The following is a 24686-nucleotide window of genomic DNA, read 5'->3' as shown; positions in this document are numbered from 1 at the left end:
AGGGGCATCATAGTAACTAGCGGCTCTGAACGTTTCCACTCTCCCCTTTTTATAACACCATCAGGGTCTCCTTTCAGAGAAAAATTAACTCGCTTCTCTCTCTGTTTTTGCTCTGCTCTGCTCAGCTCAGCTCTGCTGCTCTGAGATTCCAACCAAAAATATCACTTCCTCAACGGTACTCTCTTTCACTTCCACCTCAATTGTGATCGGAGTCCTCCAACTTTGTTTCTTTCTTCTGAGTGATGGGTGTGAGTAGCCGTTGCTCCCATACTTCTCACATCACCGAGATCATCATCACCAGCTTCTTCCGCCACAAACCATAGATTCTCCCACAAAACCAGCACCGGTGGATCAGCGTAATCTAGCTGTCATGGCTGCTTGATTAACACACAAAAAACAATAACAAAATAATAAAAAAAAAACAAAAAGAAAAAACTGATCAGGTCTTGTTAAAATACTATGGCTGGTGGCAGAGTCTATAGCAGTGGTACTGGTGGTAATAGTGGTTCCAATTTGAGTGTTTTGTTTCAGAATCAAAAGGGTGCTTGTGCTTCTGAGCCTCTTGATTCTCTCTTCCTTTCTGGGTCTTCCCCTTCTTTCCTAGGTACTCTCTTTAAGCTTTACAAAAATTATGTTATGAGTTATTTGTATTCTTCAATTTGATTTTGTTTAATTACCTCTAATTTTGCTTTGTCTAGATGAACATGGTTTCATTTTATTATGTAATATTGCATTCGTAGAGTCTATGCTTTTACTTACACTAATTGGCCATGTATACTTATTGTTAAATCCTTGGTACTATTGATTCAGACAACCGAACCAAATTTATATGTTATACAAGAATGACCAAGCAAAAGAGAATTTGAACAAGATTCTTTAGTAACTCAATCAATTGGACACTTCCAATGTGTTTGTATGTTCATGTGTGTAACAATACGAAACAATAATATGTTAACAATTCAAAATTTAGTTTTTATTGTGGTGTTTGATTAGAAGATGGTATTTTTGAAGTGTGGTATTGTGCGTTTGTGTTTCAGGTTCAAGATCTATGGTGAGCTTTGCAGATGTTCGTGGAGGAAACGGATCGAATAGGCCTTTTTTCCGTGCATATGATCACGATGACAATGGAGACGAGGACTTGGAAGACTATTTCCATCAACCCGAGAAGAAGAGGCGGCTAAGTACCGATCAAGTTCAGTTTCTGGAGAAAAGTTTCGAGGTGGAGAACAAGCTTGAACCTGATCGGAAAGTCCAGCTCGCGAAAGAGCTCGGCTTGCAGCCTCGGCAGGTTGCTATTTGGTTTCAAAACCGCCGTGCACGGTGGAAGACCAAACAGATGGAGAAGGAATATGAGGTTTTGCAAGATAGCTACAATAGCCTCAAGGCTGACTATGAAAATCTACTCAAGGAGAAGGATACGCTAAAAGCACAGGTAAAAATTAGTGCGATTAGATGGCTTTGTTAATTGTTTGTCCCCAAAGAAAACAGGGGAAAAAGTAATTTTTGGCATGGAATCCAAAAAAATGTGCTAAAAAAAGTCTATAAAGCTGGCTTTTTTGGGCAAATCAATGTGTTCCACAACCACAATTCACTACCTTTCTTTTTTTGTTGTATTGGGATTTGGGTCATAATTGCACTAACGAAAGTGTTTTGGCAGGTTGTTGTTCTCCAAGACAAGCTGCTCCTGAGAGAGAAAGAGAGGGGAATCTCTGAACTGTCTGATACCAACAAATTATCTCAGGAACCACTGCAAAAGCCTGTTGCTGAATCTGTTTCTGAGGGTGAAGCATCCAAAGTGTCAATTGTGGCTTGTAAGCAGGAAGATATGAGTTCAGCTAAAAGTGATATATTTGATTCAGATAGCCCACATTACACTGATGGGGTTCACTCTGCACTGCTAGAGCCAGGTGATTCTTCAAATGTTTTTGAACCTGATCAGTCTGATCTATCTCAAGATGAGGAGGATAATTTGAATCTGAGTAAGAGCCTATTGCCTGCATACATCTTTCCTAAGCTGGAAGATGTTGATTACTCCGACCCATCCGAAAATTCATGTAATTTCGGATTCCCTGCTGATGATCATGCATTTTGGTCCTGGTCTTACTAAGTACTGTGGTATATGGATTTCCTATGATTTGGTTTAGAGCATAATATGGTGCCAAAGATGTAAAGGAAGCAAATAAATCCGAGCAATGGTTATATACATCTCGAGCCAACTTGTTGTTGGGGGGGTTTGGGCTGCACCATGAAAAATGTTGGTCGTTTTGCCCCATTTGTGATTTGTTTTAGTAGGGGTTCTTACTTCTTAGTATTAAGTGAAACTCTTTTTTGGTTGCGATTGTAATTAAATAATACCTTCTTATGCACAATGCTATATTGCATTTGAAGTTGTGTTCAAATTGGGATTGGTAAGATTGGTTCATCATTGGGTCTAAATTGTGTCTCGCAGAAATTAGTGCCAGTAAATTAAACAGCCCATGGTAGGCAGGATGATAAAGACATTGTAACCAATTTTCTGCTTAGAAGTGTGAGAAATAAAGTTTAAGGGTAGATATTCGCAAGTCACAATATATATATATATATATATATATATATTTTATTATTATTATAATTTTGATAATTCAATAATTATAACAAGAAAGAGAAATGTGAGATGTTATGAACATACTAGAAAGTGCTAACTAATTAAGCTACAGTATTCTTTTTAAGTCACACAACTTTCTTGTCTTAGCGATTTCATTCAATAATTATTATTCATAATTTGTTGAAATTACCGGAAAAGTGGTTCGGAATACCTTAAAAATAGTTTGGAATGTTTTGCCAAGAGCATGCAAGATGCCTTTGGCATGCAAAATCCTTGAAATTTGTGTATTCGATTATTCTTTATGGTTTTTGTGTTGTAATAGTGCCTAACTATTAGTAGGACATGCACTATACTGTTTAGCACTATACACAGTTTTAGCTTTAGTTCAATAGGTAAATTCGAATATCACCAGCCAAATGACAATAAAAGCAATCATCACGAAACAAGTCATATGCTTGAAATTCTATCACAACAGTATGGTACACACTTATAACACTGTACCTAAATTTTATCAACATTAAAAAAATCCAAATAATCAAAATAAAATATTTGTTTTATAGGATACCTTTTTTTATTGTTTTCTATGGTTTGAATGATCTAAAAATTAAGTAAGGAAAACTGGAATAAATATTGTTTTCCTCTATTTGGAATTTTGATGTTTTAAAAATGGATAAAACTTAGGTATAATATTATAGGTGCTAAACATTAGATTCCTTTGATTAAATTCAAACATTTGGTTGTATTAACTAATTAAACACAAATAATATTTCAATCTAAAAAAAAAAAAACACAAATAATATTATCCTTTAAAAAAATTAAATTCAATGCATTATATATTTGAATTTAATTGGAGAACTTAATGTAAATACTTAATATATTATATCTAAATTTTACTGTTAATAAAAAATTAACTTGGTAAAGAGGAATAAAAATTCAATCTTTTTGTTTGGATGTTCTAAACATTAAGTACAAAGAGGAGAGAGAAAGAAAATGATTATATAAATTGACAATTACACCATCTTTTCGCAATTTTTTTAAAGCATCTTTCCTAATTTTAAAGAGAGATATAAATCGATGTCAAAAAGGAAAAATTGACAATATATAGTGGAACTACTCTCCTCTCCTCCCCTTCAAATATCCTTGAATTTAGAAGAACTAAAAATGAGGTCCCCTAAAATTCTCTCCTTCCTCTAAAAAAAAATCCAAATAATATTTTATTTAACTAAACCGTCTTATCCCCTTTCCTCTAATCCCCTCTTCACCATCCAAACACGCTTCTATTTTTAATTTATTTTATTTTTTCATATACAGAGTACCCGCATATGTGCTATAGTATAATAAAGTATATAAACATGTTTGTATAGACAAAAGAGTTGACCTACATATCTTTCTACATGCATAATCTAGTTGTAATATTAAATTCTTGTGGAGGTTATTGAAGCATCCATAGCTATTATGCTTTCTTTTTGTTGTGGGGGCCAACTTCATGATGGACTTAGCAAAATGCAAATTGTTGTTTCCTACTTTCTCTCAACATATGGGATCAAGGTGGCTTTTTCTCCCTTATTTTTCTCCTCGACCCTGTTAAAAGTGATAAGATTTGAAACGTAATCGCTCTTATCCCTAGGCAAATAAAAGCCTTAAAACACACGAAGCCAATTTTTTTTTTTTTTTTTTTTTTTTTTTTTTTTTTTTTTGCGGATCAAACCTATTGAGATTCATAATAATCTACTTTCAAGCTAGTGTGGAAAGTTAAATCATTATCATTAATATTGCTTATCATGTTTTAGGAATTCCTAGTCTCCTAGGTCTATATAGGGTCCGTTTGGATTGAACTTATTGTTACTGAAACTGAAAATTGAAAACAGAAAATACTGTAGCAAAATAATTTTTAAATGTGTGAATAGTACCGTCGGACCCATTTTTAATATTTTTTAGTATGTAAACAGTACTGCTATAGTGATAAGCAGTAATTTTTGTCCCTGCACAGTGAACCCATGTGAGGTTACTGTTCACGTTCAGGGAAAAAAAAAAAAAAAGTGAAAAACGTGAATTGAAGCAACGTGGACGTGCCTATGCGCACCCCAAACACATACATAGAAACTTTGATTTTATAGGTTTTTAATCATAATATTTTGGGTGTCTCATCAAAATTAGTGGTTGAGACTGTGCCGTATAGTAATGTTTCACCTTTTTTTCCCTATGAATTATTCTTTTACACTATTGCAATGTTTCACTTTTGATTTTCTTTTAATAATGCTTTTATACTATTTCATTTTGAGTGTTTTCAATAAAGACATTATTAAGAGTTTAAATTCTTTTTTTTCTAACTATCAAATTATCTAAAAAAATTTCACTTGAATATGCTGCAGTACTTCCACAGTCATAAGCGTTCCCATGGTTATATAGCCAAGTTCACTTAATTGTTTATGAAAACCTAATTCGACCTAGTACGTGTCCATGTTTGTAATTGTTTAATTTTTTGAATATCGATATATGTATTAATATAACTTTTGATGTATCGATGACATTTCCCATCTGTCAATTTTTATTATAATTTGATTTTCTGTTCAAAAGAATATGGTTTTGTAATACTTCGATGAAGAGGACTTTTAATTTATCAATACTTAAGCCTACTAAGTTATGCCACATCGATTATAATAGAAAATATAAATAACAAAGAAATCAATAACAAGTAGAAAAGTGCAATTGAATTACGGATTTGAGCAATCTTCTAAACTATAAGTTTGCATGAAAGTTAGAGAATTTAAAAATATAACAAGCTACGAACAAATTATATCAATTAGGAAAAAAGAAAAAAATTATAGAAGTTTTGTGGTGAAATCACATTCTAGAAGATCAATATGTTTATCGAAGAAAAAACATTGTAATAAATAATTTTAAAACAATAATGGAACATATTTTAGATTTGTTGAAGCTTTAGGTAATTGAGTTTAAATCGAAATAGTACTTTAAATTTGTTAAAATATTGGAGATAAAGTTTCAAAGTGAACTATGTCAACAATTCTATGTATTTATTGTGAATCACATGGCATACATAAAGTATGTATGACGTGTGATACTTATGTTAAGCCACACAATGCAAGCACATTGTGGAAGGCTTGACTTTTATTATTAAAATAAAAAGTTATGGCGAATTATTAAAATAATATAAAGTAAATAATATAACTTATTTTAGAATTTTGATCAAAGTATCATTTTTAAACTTATTGAAAATATGGCAATTAAGTTTCACTTAGATTAAATTATGTTAATTTGCACTACATGTCATTAAGATTGAAAAAAAAGATATGAGGAGAAGACATCCACTTGGTGCATCACAGCTCATAAAATAAATTTTAATATATTTACACTGTACCAAATGGCATCAGAAGAAGAAAGGGCGTGTACTTGGCAATTGGCATAACCACTGATAATTATAAGGGCTCAAAGCCATTCTCACGTTTTCCCATAATACTACAAAGATGAAAATAATTTCTTGATTTTTATCAGTAGCCAGACAGCTTAGGGTTGTAACTTGTAATTTAAATAAGTTATTTTATGATCGATCAGTTTAGGTTCAACTTATGAAAAAACTTTTATGTTCTATGACGAGTCAAGTTCAAACCTAAGTTTAGACTTAACTAGTAAATGAATTAATCACAAACGTAATAATGTGTTTTATGAACAAAGTTGTGAATATTATACTCAATTCAATTATATATAATATGGTAAAATACAAAAACAACCCTTAAGGTTTGAGCTAGCTACTACTAGGTAGGCAGGTACTACCAAGATTTTAAAAAAATATCTAACGTTCTTCCTAAGTACAAACTACACTTGACATCGTTTGTTGGCTTGACTACACAAGTCTCATAGTATCTGCATTATGACAATTATATGAGCGATGGAGTGTCTTAAGTAGCCAATGGTAAATAAAGAGCAGCCAAAGGTAGAGAAGGAAGCACGAGGAGCAAGATATTTTCAAATTATATTAAGTAATGTTTGTGCTTAGAAAGATAATTTGATATTTTTGAAAAATTTTGGCAATACCTAGCATTAATGCAAACATCATGTATACTTTTTTTGTAATTTACTCTATATAATATCATATGTGAAGAAGTGCTATGTTCACAATATTTTCATAACAAATCATAGATGATTATTTATTATTAGTTATAATTTGAATCTATTACAAAAATTACTTTTTTGCTCCACCAATAGCAACCTGCCATTTAGAATTTGTTGTGAAAATATTGTAGACAAAACATTTTTTTATATTTATATATGTATAGATATAAAAATATACTTGTAAATAATTGAGATAAGATTGTTTATGTTTGTAAATAAATTCATAAGATATCAAAATTTTATTTTTAATTTATTGATAATATTTATTATATGTACCATGGTAATAATTTTTAATAAGTTCATACTTTTCAATAAAACAAGGTTGGTAAATCTAATTCTTTTATAAGTTCATAAATGAAAATTATTCTATTCTAATTAATTCAAATAATATTCTTTCAATTATAATATAGTTATTAATTATTAAATAGAGGTGTGAGTGCATAAAAAAAAAAAAAATTAATACAGTGTTTCCTATATACGGTAAAAAAAAATAGTTAATAACCAAGTAGTTTGTACAGAAGTTTGAGTTTGTTTTATAAGAAAAATAAACCATTCGAACATATAATTTAACTTACTCGAATTTGACTTGTGTTACAAATAAAATTATATAAACCAATTTTAAACATACTATTCATCTTAATTTTGACAGTGGATCAATTACTTGGTAGCCAAAACCTTAATGGGAAAAGGCCATCATCATCATCATCATCATCATCATCATCATCACCGTCATGCCAATCAACATGCTTTTGTCCCGTTCAACAAAATACTGAAATATTGTAATATAATCCTACCAACTGATGGTACATGAAGATGGTGATGTTCTTGTCCTCTTTCTGAGAACTTTGATCTTAGCCGAATAGCTGAGAAAGGTAAGTTTTCTCTGTACGTGGAACTTTGTGTTCAATGATAGCATATAATAAGGTTAGTATTTGGAACTTCTTTAGCAGACATATTTGAAAATCTAAGAATAAACTGAGAAATGGGCAAATGAGAGTAACTTCCAATTGTGCCACCATTATTAGGGTTTAAGGAATAAGGATTCTTCACCTGACTTTGTTTTTTCATTAACGTTTCTTTGTTTTGACACTCAAAAAGAATTCCAAACTCCAATGGAGTTTATTCTGCAGAATGTTTTTCAAAGTCAAAATTGTTTCCTAGTAATTGAAGAAGTATTTGTGTCTGCATTCGAATTCTGACTAAATAGTGCACTATTCATCATTGCCAAAACATCATTTTCACGTATGGTATAACTCGTCGTCATGCTTGATTAAGATTTTCATAAATAGAATTTTTATAAAGGTATCTCTCAATGTACGTACCATTAACTCTAGAGAGCATTTTTTTTTTTTTAATAAAATGTACCAATTTATTAACCCTCCTTCGAAATTCACCGACCAAAACAAAAAACAAAAACCTCTCTGGGTAATGCTTACTGGCCAAGAACATACAAGGGACAATGATGGAGAGAGAGAGAGAGAGAGAGAGAGAGAGAGGGGTCAATAGGGGAGGAGGCATTGGCGGATCTTAAACTTTAGGCGAAGTGGAGCATGGGAAAAGAGAAAGGAAGAGTATAATATTGAGGGCAAGGTTTTTGTCCAGTATTCTAATGTATTGGATAAAAGCTAAACTTGAAAATTGAGGATAAGTTGTCTAACTAAACATTAACAATACAATAAGACCTAACATGCGACACCATCAACTTAGTTACTTTATTCTCATTTCTGACACTCATTTTTCTTGAGATTTGTACAAATTAGTAAGATTAAAAAAAATGAAAAATGAATTATTATGTTGGGAAAGTAATAATATTAGATGACATGAATTTTGTTGTTGCATTTATAGAAATCTAAAGAGGAAATGTCCAAATAATTGGAGAGAGTCTATAAATCTTAAAGGAAGAATAAAATATTATGTTAGGAAAGTACCAATACCATAGTATATGAACCTTTTTCTTTTTCTTTTTTTTCTTATTTATTTTTTTGTATTTTTAGAGATTACTTGCATCGGTTTGTGTAAAAATTTGCATTCATTTATCATAAGAATCTACTTTTTCTATTTGACATACTCATTTTTCAAAATACATCATTAAAGCAACCGTATCAGTCTGTGCAAAATTCCTGTTTATTTTGCAAGAAAAAACATACTTTTTCTATTTTACACAATCATTTTTACAAAACACCTACATCAATTTATTTATTCTATCATCTATTTTATTTAAATAATAATATTTTTTTAATTTTTTATTATATTAAACAAACCACTACTCACATGGCCCCACCCACCTCTTTCTAGCATCATTTCTTTTGCACATGAAAAATAATAAAAAAATCATTTGCACATGAATAGTAACCATGCATATATGCACGGTTACTATCGTAATTGTGCATTTATGCATAATTTTATACTCACTGATGTGGGTTTTTTTTGTCAAAATGTGTAAAATGAAATGTTTTTTTTTTTCTTTTCTATTTTGCAAGATTTTGCATGAGTTGATGTGGTTGCTCTTAGTTATTTATTTTACATAATATTTCATTAAAATATCAATTTTTCTTGATTAATTATTTCTTTTTCTTCACATATAAGTTACAACAACCACAACCCACTCTCTTTATTTATCTTAGGATACGTAAAAGAAATAATAAAAACTAAATGCAAAAATTTGTAAACTTGTGACTACCATAATAAATTTGTAAATTTATATAATTATACACTTGTTAATATAAGTCATTTTCCAAAAAAAAATAAAAAAAAAATAAAAAAAGGGGTAAATTTTATACATTCTTCTATTACATGCCTACTGCCAGGTGGAAGATCCCATCTCAAACTCCAAGCACGAGGTTCCTTTCCCAGATTTCCTGCCGACCACTAAAAAACCCCACGTTGAGGGGCTGTGACAGATTCCAATCACGTGTACGGTTCAGATCGAAAGATCTCGTCATCTGAGCTGAGTCTTGTCAAACAAGCGTCACCATCAAGACAGCGTCTACCAAGCAACCCGGATGGAAATTTTTTAAAAGATCAAAAAAATTTGTAGCGGGCCCCACCTTCGTGGACATTTACTGCAACGTGGCACTAGATCTATCATCTCATTGGTTGATGATCAAAGTCCAAAATTATGATTTTTTGTGCACCTAACCGCATGCTAATATTTTAATTAAAGTTTGGTTAAATTACAAGTTATACTCTAATCAAAATTTATTTTAAATCTTTAACTTTACTTTTGTTTAATTAAGTCTCTGATGGGGTACAGATGAAAAGTATAAATTATTTCACTATATAACTTATTTTTGTTATTATTTATAGGTCCTACTGTATTTGTTAGCACTATTCATAAGTTCTACTGTATTATTTCAGCTACATTTTACCTTTATTTACAGTACTTTCAATAATAAGTTTTTAGTTTCAGTAAAATAAGCGGTATTCAAATCAACCCTAAGAACATTCCGATCAAGAGTTTTAAAAATTTTAGCTTTAGCATCAAAAAAACCAAACTTTATACCATTTAACACATTACTTTTCAATAAACTTAACATCAAAACTTTTATTTATTTTTTACTACTTCATTAAAGTATTATTTATTTATCATTTTTTATTCTTTTTTATTCTCATCGCCTAAGCCACCACAAACCCACACAAAGCCACTACAAAGCCACGACACAACCCACTGCATCATCCATGACACCACCCACGGCACAACCCACCGGCCTCAACCTACAACACAACCCACCGGCCTCAACCCACAGCACAACCATGACACACCAACCCACTTTTCCCTCTCATTCTCTCTCTGCCTCAACCCACGGCACACCAACCATAAACCCACCACCGTTACCCTAGAAACCTAAGTAAAAAAAAAAAAAAAAAAAAAAAAAAAAAAAAAAAGCGAGACCCATTGAGCAACACCACCCACCACCCTTCCCTTATTCTTCCATTCTTCAAATTAGTTTTCTACAGCCAAAACCCACCACAAAACTGCAGTCAAAACCCACCCTAGCCACAAAAATAACCACCATAGTGGCCTAGCCTTTCCAATCTCAACTCTAGCCAAAAAGGCCGATGTCAACTCAAGAATGTCGACCATGAACCCATAGAGGGAGAAAAGAGGTATTGAAAAAAAAAAAAAAAAACAGAGAAGGAAGAAGGCTGAGAACAGATTGAGTAAAAAAAAATGAGGGAGAAAGAGAAATAATAAGAAGAAAAGAAAGTGGGCCCCATTGAATAAAAAAATAATATAAATTTTACAATTGGTAAACAGTACGGTCTCAAATATGAGATTGCATTGTTCATCAATGCCAAATATTATGGCATTTAAAACACTTGATGGAGGTGGTTTTTTAGAATTTGGTGAGCAAGTTTTAACACATATTTTTACATTTTAAATAACTTTACACACATTACAACACACTTTTTTACCCACACCTATATTAAAAACACCCAAACAATGTTACTCAAACTTCTCTACCAAATGGTCCTAAGTCATTTAAACTATAAGTTTATTCAATTCAATCTGCTAGTTAATCTCTCACAAAAAATCTAGTCAAACACTGTCAAAGATTTGAATTCCTCTTCACCCATAATATGCATCAAATACGATTCACTCGGCATAAGTTACATGAACTCCTAATAATTTACAAAATAAATTGATAATTTGGGGCAGTATCGGCCCACCAAGCAAACCCTGCGGTTTCTTGGAGACTCTAAAACATGGATTTAGCGTAATAAAACATTGTCATTTGTAAGGTTCCTAAATTGAGTTTTATTTTTATGGAAACTAACGAAAAACCTGAAATAAATAAACTTGCAAATAAGAAAACTCAACATAACGAAATAGAAGTTAAAAGTCACAATTGAAAATTGGTAAAATTAGAGGATGCAAATTTGAAATTTAGTTTAAAAATTTTATTAAATGTCTTTTTGTTCTTAAAAAGAATATAAAAAGTTTTTAGTATAGTATTTCCAGAGAGAAACAGATAAGCATAGAATGTAGGGATGTATTGAATGGAAGTGGGACCCGTGGTGAAGGGAAGGAAGCGTTGTTGACGGAGACACAATGCATGCATGTGTCCTTTTTATAAGATCAGTAATGTCACACGTGTAGGGTTCCTTTTTTTTTTTTTTTTTTTAAGATACACATGAGACATGACTAGCAAAGTCCTGAAATACACGTGTAGGGTTCCGTGGGTCTACTCACACTTACCTATCAAAAGGTCACATTGTCATGCCCCAATGGAATGCCAATTTGACCCAATATTTACCAGATTCATATTGTTTGTTGATCAATAAATATCATAAATTTCTTATATCTTTCCATCTAAAAACTTTTTACCAATAGTCATAGTTTTGGGTTGTGATATCATATAACTATGTATAGGGATCTTTTGAAAATGTGAAAAATGACTTGACCTGTGTAAGTTCGAATCGAGTTATCATATTACTTGACCCATGAGTCATGTGTATCGACCTAATTTTTGATATATGGAATTTTCATTTTGTGGGTTTTTTTTTTTTTATTCATATTCTCAAAGTATTTAATCATCTCAGTTTGTTTCTTTTATTTATTTTCATTGTTTTATTTTCTACTCACTTTTTTAGATTAGTATGCTTAGTTCTCTTCATAGTTCTCACATACACACACTCTACCGCACAGATCTATACTCACATCACTTTGCGAGGTCGACTAATCGAAGCTTCAATCACCACTGAAGCCTTTATCTCAAAAGCCATCCATCTTTGCCAGTCAATTTTCTTTTGAGTATTTTTGTTTATTTATTTTCTTATATGTATTGAAAGGAAGACATAAAATTTCAAATTCAAAAGCATAGTCATTAGATAGAACATAATTTTAAAGTTTAAGAAAAAAGTAAGCCAAGAGTATTTTGCAACTCAGTGGATAGCATCCTCTCCTTAATTAGTTGAATCATAGTTCGAATCTCTCACAATTGTTGCAACTATTGAATTATTTAAAAAATTGAAGAAAAGATTTATGTTTAGAAAGATTATTGTCTTTCATGATTAAAATATAACCCATGTCGGAGTGAAGTTGCATTAGATCTAGATTATATTTTAATTAAATTAGCCTCTGAGAGAGAGAGAGAGAGAGAGAGAGAGAGAGAGAGAGAGAGAGAGAGAGAGAGAGAGAGAGAGAGAGAGAGAGAGAGAGAGAGAGAGAGAGATTAATTCCATGATGGTAAGTGGTACAATGGCAAATACTTACTTCCTTGTGGTTTGGTTAAAATTAATATCATGAGTTCAAATCCTTGAGAGTAAGAGCATTCTTATCAGCTCTCTCATAAAAAATGTCATTTTGACACATAAAAAATCTTCTTTATCATTTTAGCACATCATTTTACAATTCACCATTTATCACATCTTCTATTTTTCAATTCTATACATTAAAATAATATATCCAACACATTAAATAATATTAAACAAATTCCAACACATTAAACTACAATCACAATCAACCTCCACAAACCACCAACGGCAACAGCAAATCACCACCAACGGCAAATCAACCTCCACAAACTACAACAAATTCCGGCCCAAATCACAATCACTGGATCTCTAACAAATTCCAAATCAAAAGACCTCAACAAAAAAGAAAAGAAAAAGAAAAAGAAACTCAAAATCTTCAACAAACATTGCCGGACCACTACAGCCATAAACACCGCTGCTCACTAAGGCCACAAACATCGCCGGCCCAAAACTCAACCAACCACGCCACAACCAAGACACCACCACCGGCCCAAAATCCCAACCTAACCGATCAATCAAGGACCCAAAACCCACACATCGAAACCCACTACAGCCACAAACATCACCGGCCCAAAACTCAACCAACCACCGCCACAACCACTGGCCCAAAATCCCAATCCAACCGATCAATCAATGACCCAAAACCCACACATCGAAACCCACTATAGCCACAAACACAACCGCCCACTACAGCCACAAACATTGCCGGCCCAAAACTCAACCAACAACCACCACAACCACGACACCACCACCGGTCCAAAATCCCAACCCAACCGATCAATCAATGACCCAAAACCCACACATCGAAACCCATCCCAAATATCACACCCATGACCCGATTAAGAGATCTAAAGGTTGGCAGCAAGGGCTGTAGAGGTCGGCGGTGAGGGCTGTGGAGGTTGACGGCGAGGTGAGGCAACGAGAGATCTTGAGCAAAGATGAGAGAAATCTTGAGCAGGGAGGACTGAGAAGGAAGAGATAGAGAGTGACGGAGAGAGAAGAGAAAAATGCAAAGTGATGAGAGAGGAGAGAGAAAGATGAATAAAAAAACAATAAACGGAAATGACATTTTCATCCGTACGCTCTCAAAAATGAGAGCGTACTGTAGCATGTTCTATAATTTTAGCACATTTAGCATACCTGATGAGGGTCTGTTTTTGTATTTGGTGTGTCAAATGTGCCAAATATTTGGCATTTGGCACATTTTAGAGACCTGATGAGAGTACTCTAAGAAGTTAATTCTTAGGATATTCACTATTGATGCCATTGGGATCATGATAGGATTAAAGTTAAGTTACAGTTGAACCCACTTAAATGAGCACCCACATATTGTTGAATCCACTTATGTTCCTCCCACTCTATCTTTCATCTTGACATTTTAGGTATTTATTTTTAGTGGAAAGGTGTTATAATCATTTTTAGACAGTCTTTCATGTATAAACCCTATCAATTTTTTGACTTAAGAATAGAGAGAGAGTCTTTCCTAAGGAGAGAACCTTACACAATATTTTTATTATAAAACATTCTGCTTTTAGTGAGAGGGATTTTGAACTCTTAAATGATCTTAACTAAAAATATAAGTTAGTTTAATAGTTCATAAGATCTTATGATATTCATGAAATCTGAAAAAATAGTTAGATACTCGAAAATATATGAATACCCTCTCCCTTGTTTGTCAAAAAAAGAAAAAAAGATTTTTTTTTGGGTATTAAGTGCCGTTTTGGTTTGGAGGTTTTACTGCGTTCAGCGTTTTGGGCGTTTGCATTTTGGACATGGGACCCACGCTACAGTGAACGCAGTAAACGCGTCCTTCTTCCTTCTTTTTTTTCTGTTTTTTTTTTTTTTTTGTTTTCACGCGTTTCAAAGTGATGCGGCTACTGTTCATGCACTGTTGCACGAATAGTAATCGCAAATGTTGACTTTTCTATGATGAACAGTGATTCGTGCACTGTTCACGGATCCACAAATTCCACTTTTTAGCAACTTTTTCATTAAAAATAGGTCCCACGACACTATTCACACATTTAAAAAATATTTTGCTATAGTGTTTTCAGTTTTCAATTTTAACAAAAATAAGTTCAATCCAAACAGACCCTAAATCAAGATTGAGAAGTATGTGTGGTGTTTATGATTTAGCAATATTTATACTGTTTAGAGCCGTACTATATCATTTTTCACTGAAAAAAAGGTCTGTTATACACATAATTATACTCCTCGGTGGGTCTAAATTTCAAAATCCAACAAAATTCTCAAAACCAACCTTCATGAGTTGACTATGATACTAGTGCAATCCTACTAAAGTTGTATAAACTAGCCCAAGACTTTTTATAACGCTTTCGTCATTGACTAGAAATTGCACCCCATGCCTAGCTGGAAATACTCAACACATGCAAGTTTTTGTTTGGATGGATTCATATGCTTAATTCAAATTACAGTGTTCTTATCTTTATAATATAATTATAACGTCTCTTTCAAGCTGTTTTTGATATAAAGAAAGTGACATATATATAAGAGAATCTTTCACCAAAAGAAATACTCAAGGTAATCAAAATGAAAACTTGTGTTGACTGTTGAGTTCCTTGATTTTCAACGAGAAAATAAATGAGGAGAAATACGGGCTTTCTTTCTAATCGATTAGCATATGACTAGTATAAGTGTGTGTGTGGACCGCAATAAACACAGAGTTTCCTCATATAGGAATCTTTGATTTGCATTTCTTGTTCCAAAAAAAGATTTGTACTTCTCACGAAATTCCTTGTTTCTTTCAAAGATTAACCCACCATTAATTTTTTTTTTTTTAGGTATATTAATTTGAGATTTGCTAACGTGTGTCCTGAAGGCATATATTAGTAATTCATTTTAGGAAACATTTTATGGAAAAACTAAAAAATAATTTACTGTTTTGACAGTTTTTTCAATTTTTTATAAAAACTTTCATAAAATGGATAGTTAATGTGTACTCTTAGGGCACACATTAATGGGATCCATAGGGCCTTCAAGAAATTGATTTGTTTACCAACAGTTTAGACTTGATTTGAGAAAAAAAAATTGTTTATACTCATTTATTTAACGTGTCAAATGTTATTCTCTAATTTTAATATTTTTTATGTTTGTCAATAAAATTTCAAAATTTTAATTTCAATCCTTTTTAACTTACATTGTTTTTAGTGTAATCCTCGAGACAATGTGAATTTATTATAAGAAATAAATAGGTTTTAACAACATAGTTAGGGTAGAGATGGATAGAATGGACTACATTGAGAATGAATGTGAATTTAAGGATTAAAAAGGGGAATTTTTTTTTTTTTTTTGAAACTATTGGGACAAGGAAAGCAAGTCAAAGTTATGAAAAATTATACCGTCCTCACGATGGACCACGTTATTTATCCACCATTCTAGTAAAAGACTCCCACCTATTTAAAATTGTTGAGTCAATATTCAATTTTTATTTAAAACTCTATAGTTTTAAACAAATGAGAGTCTTTTATTGGAATGGTAGATCACATCACTTGTTCACCATGAGGACCTTATAATTTCTCCAAAGTTAGAGAGTATAATTTGTAATTTACTTTTCAATTTTTGTCATGTCGCTTTTAGATCTTAAAACCATGACGCTAGGCTAGCTTGTAACTACCCGTACTAATTGCGAGCTACAGTGCATATGCACTCTTAGCTCGCATTGTAGCTTGAGATTTAATTCAATAAAGACCTAGGTAAAAGTTCATATTTACATCGTCCAATAATATATTGTCTCACATCACTTGTTCATTATGAACCTTATAATTTCTCCAAAGTTAGAGAGTATAATTTGTAATTTACTCTTCAATTTTTGCCATGTCACTTTTAGATCTTAAAACCATGAGACTAGGCTAGCTTGTAACTACCCATACTAATTGCGAGCTACAGTGCATATGCACTCTTAGCTCGCATTGTAGCTTGAGATTTAATTCAATAAAGACCTAGGTAAAAGTTCATATTTGCATCATCCAATAATTCCAATAATATATTGGCTCACAACAAATTTTTACAAATAAAGGATTAGGACCTACCACAACCAATCACATGCTCCTTAGTCATTAACCGTTGTTAACTACTTCCTCTTTCAAACGAGGTTCTCTTTAAATTAAAACACAGTATAACCAAACCAAGCTTCTTCCTTACACAGTATATATATTTACACCGTTGAGTTGAGAAGCCTCCGACGATGTTGTGGGCGTGGTAGTCTAGGAAGAATCTTCAAGGTTTGGTATTTTCTTGAATTAACATTCTTTCGCTCCTCGAGGTTTAAGAGAGAATTTTGATGGACTGAATGAAAGACTCTGTAGGTTGGGGTGCGTGTGTGTGTATATATATATATATATATATATATATATATGAAAGATAGATGGGGAGGATCTGTATGTAAAATGTGGGTTTTGGAGTTTGGACCATTTGGTTAAATTTGTTTTTGTCTAGGATTAAGATGATGTATTGGTTTTAATTGTGATTAGTAAAGCGTGATAAGCAGAATGCAACTGTGCATTGACGCAAGGCCATAGGGAAAAGAAGCCTCCATTGATTCAAGAAAATACTAAAGCTTGAAGATTTGATAGTATTTGAATAGAATTGAGATAGAAAATAGATTAGTTAGATGTAGCTAAAATAGATAGTATTTGGTAGTATTTGAATAGAATTGAGAGTGAATAGCTAAAAAAAGATTAGCTTCCTAAGTTGAAATTTGCCTAACACACTCGTCCATTACTAATGTATGTTCTAAGATATATAATTTTAAACCTCAGTCTTCCACAAAAGTCAACTTAACTTTTGAGCAAAAATGTTCTTGTGGGGTTATATTTTTGTATTTTGCAAAGACATCCTATTTTCACTATTTAAGCAATCAAACTTGTGGTAAGATATGCATCTGCTAGAGCACACAAGTACAATAATAACGGAGGATTTCAAATCTAAGCAATGTTAGTGAAAAACTGTTAGGAAAAGAAAAAGAAAAAAAAGAAATAGAAAAGAATTAACATAGAAATTTATGAGGTTTGTGCCTACATCCTTGTCCACAGGAATGAGTGAATGAGAATTCTACTCTTATAAAAAATAAGGTTTTACAATGAATTTATACTACAAGTCTCCAAGAAACCCTATAGTAGAGATCAGTGTTACTTAGAATTCAGAACATGAAATCACTATCTGTAACAAATACCAAACAAAGAAAGGCAAAGAAGCGTGAATAAGAAATTTCAAGTTTAATTGTGATTTAGCTAAAATAATCACAAGTCCTCTGTATAATAACCCATAAAGTTGTTAACAACGTGTAACCCCGATAGGATCTGACAAAAAAATTTAGACACAATACTGATTATCCTCAACAAAATCAACCAGTTGAGGACTTGAATCTCCAATAATGTCAATCCCAACCTTCAAATGACAAAGGTTGCCAACTCTATATAGTCATACTATGCACAAGCTTCAATTTTCCACCCTATGAGCCATTCTCTAGAAGAAGAATTTGGACAATACACTTGGAGCACATGATAAGGCTGACTAGGCCTTTCACCACCTTTCGTCAGGCCTTATGGATTGAACTTTGAAAGGGCCGCATAAACTTAAACGACATTCATGTGACAGAATTGTTTATACATCAAAATTTGAAGTTGTCCTTCAAGTATAACACCATCTCTTGCTATAGCAGTTGAACAGGAAAGGAGACAGATCAGTGATCACTCTTGTCAATAACACATACATAGAAACAGAAGCCACAGAAATTTTCCTAATATAAGGTCATTCTTTAGCATTTTGAAGGAATAATGACATCTAGTGATCACCAGAATAATTTCTTTTTCATGTTAAACTAAATGCAGAAATGCTAGGCCTTTGCTGTATTTTGAACATGGAAAAATAGCATTTCCAGTACTTAAATTTTAATGATGATTTATCTTCAGATTTATTATCTATAGGATGATTATATCATTATACCAGTTGAGATTAATTAGGCCATTCTTCCATGAGCTTTTGTTTCTTAATGTTAAGACCTTTGGCGATTAAATGTAGATGCCAGGGGAAAATAAAAGAACTTACAATCAAACAAAGGAGAATGCATCCAGTAGCGCCAGGAAACATAGCATACCAAAAGTTTAAGTGGTGCAACTTAGCTCCATCAATGAACAGAAGAGGCAAACTTGCAGCTGCATTTTGAATGTACAGCTTGCATCTTAGCACCAAATTGTGGATTTCTTAGGGAGCTAGCAAGCAACAATGAAAGAACAAGTGTAAGCTGTCATGGTTTTTGGGCATTACCTGGAGGATGAGTTGCACCTGTGTAAATCATGAAGGCAATTGAAGCAGCCAGGGCAGTGCTCCTAGCAAGCCATCCTGCCCCAAATATAGAGAAAGCAAGAACACCAATTGCTGCACAACCAATTTGAGCCATGAACATATTGTACTTCTGCAAAATCACAGCAGCAAGACCGTTTGATTTTTGTTCTTATCATCTTATTAAGGTGGTGAATTGCAGTGTTGAAAGGATAACACAGCCAATGACACCAATATTGGTTTGGATTGAAGTGATGCATGTTCATTATTGACTTGTCATTGTTAAATGCAAAATTGAACAGTTGTAAGATTAGATTATGTCAATTGTATCAGAAAGTTTGTTTTGATTCTAAATGTTTCACTAAGTAAGATCTTATTTGCAAATTGGTCAAAATAGTGCCATGCACTTTGGGTAAAAATTTGATGATTCTAAGCACCTCTCATCGATTCTTCCTGGCTAACCTTATGACTGATCCATGATCATGTTTAGCCTTCCCAACTCCCCAGATCCCAGCCCCAACAAAAAACAGAAATAGGCACGTGTGTGCATGCAGCGAGCGCATGTGCACTCATGCATACACACATACACATAGAAAGGCAATTATGAAGGATTCATAAGCCACATTTATTTTATTCACATATGAAAACAATTTGGACACAAACCTATTAGCAAGCAAGGGCCCATTGCCCACATACCTTAATGCGCGCTAGCGTGGAAATTAGGAGTGTGCATCTAATCCACCAATCTCACCTACCCAATCCAACTTGAAGGTAATGGATTGGTTTTTTTTGGGTTGGTGGGATAATTTGGGTTGAGATTATCTAAAAAGGGGTTAGGTTGGTTAAGTTAAGGTTTGGCAGGTTTAACCTTAATTAAAGGTTGGTTAAATTAAGGTTTGGCAGGTTTAACCTTAATTAAACTCAGATATTATTAAGCACTGTTACATTAAAAAAAAGGTTGTACCCTACCCTTTGATTGGTGGGCAGCCTTCAGCCCTTCACTAAATTAAAAACTATTTTAATATAATTCAAATATAATCAAATATACTATAACTATTGAACAGTTGTTATAATTCATTATACTCAAACCACCAAAAATATGAAATAAACATAAGAGTTAAATAATTTAAGGGAAAGATTTTGCAGCATACTAGCATGCAGCAGCCTTTCCCATAATTTAAACCACATAGCTTTAAGTTCAAACCATCCAAAAAATGATTAGAAACCAAAACCTCATTTCCAATTTTCATTTTAGAAAGACTTTCAATTGAACATTCGTATAAGTAAAAGAGAGAGAGAAATACTTAATTTGCTACAGAAAGGCCTATCTTCTTTGCAAATAAAATTAACAATTAGGATATTTTAACAATTTAAATGTGTATAATAGGGCTGGAAATTAGTTTGGACTTTGGATAGAAAGAGTCTAAAATCCAAAGTCCAAACCCAAATGAGTCTAAAATTGTGAGCTCCAGCCAATCCTATATATATAATTGGGTTGTAAATTACACTAAACTTGATCCGCCATCCTTCTTAATGGTTGAAGCGGAAAGTCTTTAACCAAAAAAAAAGTGGATAGTCCAAACAACAAATTAACACTCCCAAGTCACATCACGTCAAAGAGTTAGGAATCCCAATAAAGTGATAAACTCTAAACATCATAAGTCATCAACCATCTATTTTATCTATAAAAAAAAGAAAAAAAAAAAGCCATCTATTTTACCAAACTAAAATACTAAATATTATGTATCGCTTACTGGGCTTCATGTCAGGGCAAGGCCCACAGAGCACAGTGATAAACATATGGGCCACGCCATTAATCAAAGTCAGCTCATTAAGGTCAGTTTGGGCTCTTTCAATACAGGCCCTTAAGAGAGAGAGAAAGTAAAAGTACCCGAGCAGCAGGTGAGGAGGGAGCAGCAAAGAGAACAGCAGAAACAGCCCCCAAAGGTGCAATTGTCATTGAGATTCCTCTTGGGGCCAAAATCTGATCCATCTTGCCCAATATTGCCATTGCTGCAAATGCCCCTATCAAAAACAAGTCACAAACACACATTGCTAATCATACAGTGAGTCAAGAATTAATGGGCGGTCTTTCACCTTTTATCATTGAACTTTTACAGTGAATGAATTATCTATTTATCCAAGTTAATATTGCTAAGTGTAGCCAAAATTAAGTTCCTTAATCTCTCAAACAAGTAATATATATCTCAAACCTGCAGAAGGCCAGACAATGTCGCTAAGGGAAGGAGCTGCAGGGCCCTTCTGAGGTTTCCAACCATCCCAAAATGGTGCAGCCACATGGCTTGAGCTTGATGCCACCACCCCATATTCTCTTCTTCTTCTTGGTCCTCCTATGCTGCAACCAAGAGAGCTCTCCAAAACAACATCTTTGTTTTGAATTGAATGGTTCTTGAATAGCAATGAAATTGCTGGAGCAAATGAACGCAAAGATGTAGATGATGTTGCTGGTGGTATCATTGAACCATTTTGATGAATACGGGAATAGCTAGACCGTAGTTGCATGCCCATTTTTTAAATCCCCACTCTCTCTCTCACAAGAAGTATTTTGATTATGTATGTATATTTCATGCGAGAAGAGAGGGGGAGAGAGAGAGAGAGAGTGGTGACCGTTGGTGGTTGGAAATGTCGTGTGGGCTTTTGCCTGTTGGGGATGTCGAGAGGTCATTTGGAATTTTGGATAAGGGGTATTCGGCTTTCCTAGTTCCTACCATTCCAGTCCCTTTTAAGCAGCCCTTATGACTTTCGGTTTTTTTTATACTTTTAAATTTTAATGAATTAAAAAAATGTGCTTAATGCGAATTTCCTCGAAAGAGCCGCATGATGCACAGTTCTACCTCTCAATGATTAAGGAAAATAAAATATCACATAATTTGATCGGAAAGATTAATAATCTGAGAAATATTAAGGTAAATTATTATTGGTTATTACTAATGGATGAAAGAGTAATCCTTATTCTACCACTAATTAAGAGTAATGGAACAATTAAAATCCACAATAATTCCATAAAGTTCATGGACTTTTCCACGGCTTAAGTTGGGAAAAGCTGTGATGTATGAAGGGTTGATTTGGAATTCTAGGGCTATGAATAAGAGGGTATGGTTGCGTTATCTATCACCAAGCGAAACCAACCAATAATACGGGCAATATTTCTGGTCAAGTAAAAGTGTGGTTATTCTTTCTTTGCTCGTTCAACAAGCTAGAATTTTGGGTTTCCAAATGACTTTGAAGCCTGAGTTCATGCAAGAAGACTGCTATTTACAGCCTATAACTATTGATTTTTTTTAAAAAAAAACCATTAATACAAAGACAATCCTCTTGATTAGGCCAATTGTTATCACGTTCTAATGTAATTCAGAGTGAACCAAAAAAAAAAAAAAAAGTACATTCTTTAAAGTTGTGTAGTAGTGGTACACTCATGCTTGCGCTAAGCGCTTATAAGGCATGAGTGTGGCGCTTCTCTTTCCTATGTGGGACTGCACTCAAAGTCTTCCCATGTCGCTTGAGGACAAAACCGTGCGGACTTGACTCCTCAAAGCGAACAAACAAACTTGCGGCGAGTCAGGAACAAAATCCTCCCCCACAAAAAGGCGCTTTTTGAGGGGATGTACCCGTCAAGAGTATTATCTGCTTTGGGGTAGGGTGAGATTGGCTTGGCCATGTCTCGGACTTGCAACTCGCACGGCTTTGTTACCCTCGAAGTGTACGCCTCTACCACTACCATGTGTAGTAGTGGTACACTCATGCTTACGCCAAGCGTTTATAAGGCACGAGTGGGGCGTTTCTCTTGCCGATGTGGGACTACACTCAAAGTCTTTCCATGTCGCTTGAGGACAAAACCGTGCGGGCTTGACTCCCCAAAGCGGACAAACAAGCTTGCAGTGGGTCAGGAACAAAATCCTCCCCAACAAAAGCCAATTAGTATTTATAGGAATCTCACAAACTTTACCAATTGGCTATCTTTGTATTACCTCTTTCTAGCAACCTCATTTCCAATTTTTTTAGAACATACATTAAGGATTCGCACTTGTCTCCACAACATCAATTAAGATAAGAGTACTTCTCTATTTTCCCTTCCTAATATGGTCTAAACATTGAAATTATCTAATTTTCTTTCTTCCTTAATTACTCTATAAATTTTGTTACCTCTTCATTTGCTTCTTATTCAGATAGTGATTTTCAACTATTACTATATTCATTCATGTATTCAAACTCCATCCACAACCTCAAAAAATAGAAATAGTATAAATTTAGATCCAAATCTTGACAAATTGTACATTTTATTTCTAACATGGATATACAAGTGAGATGTGAACATTAATTTTATTGCAAACCCATTATTAAGTAGGGATGAATGAAAGAACCATCTACCAATAAATCATGTCCAGCCACAAACTCATTACATGCAAGAAAAAGCACAGCATCAGCAACATGATTCACATTCAGTGAAACCCTTTTCAACCTAGCGTATGCTTGATACTTCTTCTGAAGTACCTCTATGCTCTCACCATGAAAGTTGCTCGTTAACCCGGTTGCAAGTGCATTTGGTGACACACAATTCACCCTAATCCCATATTCCCCAAGCTGCAAAGTCGCTGATCGAACCAATCCCAGAACCGCATGCTTTGACATACAATAATCCGTGCCCTTATACCCACCGTGGCTCGCAGCCACACTCCCCGTGCATATAATACTACCCCTCACGCGCCTCTCAATCATCACACGCGCTGCGTACTTCACACACAAAGCCATGCCGCGCACGTTGGTGGCGAACAGAGTGTCAAATTCGGAGATGTTAAGGTCAAGGACGGACTGATCAGAAGCACTTATAATCCCAGCGTTGCTGAACATTATGTCTAGCTGACCATGTTTCCACACCGTTGATTCAACCATGTCTTTGACTTCTTCTTCTTTGGTAACATCACAGTGCATGTAATTGCACTTGTCTAGGCCAATAGATGTGGCAACTTGGTGACCCAATTGGTCTTGGATATCGGCTATGACCACCATGCGTGCACCATTTTGGGCAAAGAGGCGTGCCGTGGCTTCACCTATGCCGCTTGCTCCTCCGGTGACTATGGCTATTTTGCCTCGTAGTTTGTTGTTGGAGGATTCTGTCATGGCAATTGAGATTGCAACTGGTATTGAAATTTTAGGAAGATGATCAATACTAGGCGATCTATCAAAAAGATCAGATGGGATATCCTTATTATTGACCCATATGAACAGTGGAATGTTAGGTAGAAAAGGTAAACACTAGTGGAATTATTGTAGGCCAAATGGGAAATAATTAAGATTTGTTGTTTGAAAGTATTGACAGATTTTCATCTGTGAATTTATCTTTTTCTTTGTCTCATTGTGAGCAGGCTAGCTGTTTTTGTTCCATGATAATTAT

General features: G+C 33.8%; 3 protein-coding genes across 4 annotated transcripts; 1 reads left to right on the top strand and 2 right to left on the bottom strand.

Moving 5' to 3' along the window:
• Window positions 1-69: 69 nt before the first annotated feature.
• Window positions 70-2561, top strand: LOC115963987 (homeobox-leucine zipper protein HAT5-like). Its single transcript, XM_031083265.1, has 3 exons — window positions 70-604; window positions 1038-1432; window positions 1658-2561. Exons 1-3 carry the CDS (start codon window positions 460-462, stop codon window positions 2105-2107), a joined length of 990 nt encoding a protein of 329 aa, XP_030939125.1. The 5' UTR covers window positions 70-459; the 3' UTR covers window positions 2108-2561.
• Window positions 2562-18199: 15638 nt separating this feature from the next.
• Window positions 18200-21996, bottom strand: LOC115963761. Of its 2 annotated transcripts, XM_031082909.1 has the most exons (5): window positions 21487-21996; window positions 21165-21298; window positions 19259-19406; window positions 19040-19146; window positions 18200-18644 (listed from the first exon to the last, which is right to left on the bottom strand). In XM_031082909.1, exons 1-5 carry the CDS (start codon window positions 21800-21802, stop codon window positions 18603-18605), a joined length of 747 nt encoding a protein of 248 aa, XP_030938769.1. In that variant the 5' UTR covers window positions 21803-21996; the 3' UTR covers window positions 18200-18602. The 2 variants fall into 2 exon arrangements, with proteins under 2 accessions (XP_030938769.1, XP_030938768.1); XM_031082908.1 differs by having other exon boundaries at window positions 18551-19146.
• Window positions 21997-23554: 1558 nt separating this feature from the next.
• Window positions 23555-24686, bottom strand: LOC115963762 ((-)-isopiperitenol/(-)-carveol dehydrogenase, mitochondrial-like). The gene has a single exon (XM_031082910.1). The coding sequence runs from the start codon at window positions 24410-24412 to the stop codon at window positions 23615-23617; it is 798 nt and encodes a 265-aa protein (XP_030938770.1). The 5' UTR covers window positions 24413-24686; the 3' UTR covers window positions 23555-23614.

This window comes from Quercus lobata, chromosome 10, assembly GCF_001633185.2.
Source record: "Quercus lobata isolate SW786 chromosome 10, ValleyOak3.0 Primary Assembly, whole genome shotgun sequence".
Lineage (NCBI taxonomy): Eukaryota > Viridiplantae > Streptophyta > Magnoliopsida > Fagales > Fagaceae > Quercus > Quercus lobata.
The sequence above is the reverse complement of the archived record's forward strand: the minus strand, read 5'-3'. Positions and strand labels throughout refer to the sequence as shown.

Coding starts and splice junctions, on each gene's coding strand:
- LOC115963987 (XM_031083265.1), top strand. CDS start 460: ATGGCTGGTGGCAGAGTCTATAGCAGTGGTACTGGTGGTAATAGTGGT. Junction 605..1,037: donor GTCTTCCCCTTCTTTCCTAG/GTACTCTCTTTA, acceptor TTTGTGTTTCAG/GTTCAAGATCTATGGTGAGC. Junction 1,433..1,657: donor AGGATACGCTAAAAGCACAG/GTAAAAATTAGT, acceptor GTGTTTTGGCAG/GTTGTTGTTCTCCAAGACAA.
- LOC115963761 (XM_031082908.1), bottom strand. CDS start 21,802: ATGGGCATGCAACTACGGTCTAGCTATTCCCGTATTCATCAAAATGGT. Junction 19,407..21,164: donor CCTCCTCACCTGCTGCTCGG/GTACTTTTACTT, acceptor GTGATTTTGCAG/AAGTACAATATGTTCATGGC. Junction 19,147..19,258: donor AGGTGCAACTCATCCTCCAG/GTAATGCCCAAA, acceptor TTCAAAATGCAG/CTGCAAGTTTGCCTCTTCTG.
- LOC115963762 (XM_031082910.1), bottom strand. CDS start 24,412: ATGACAGAATCCTCCAACAACAAACTACGAGGCAAAATAGCCATAGTC.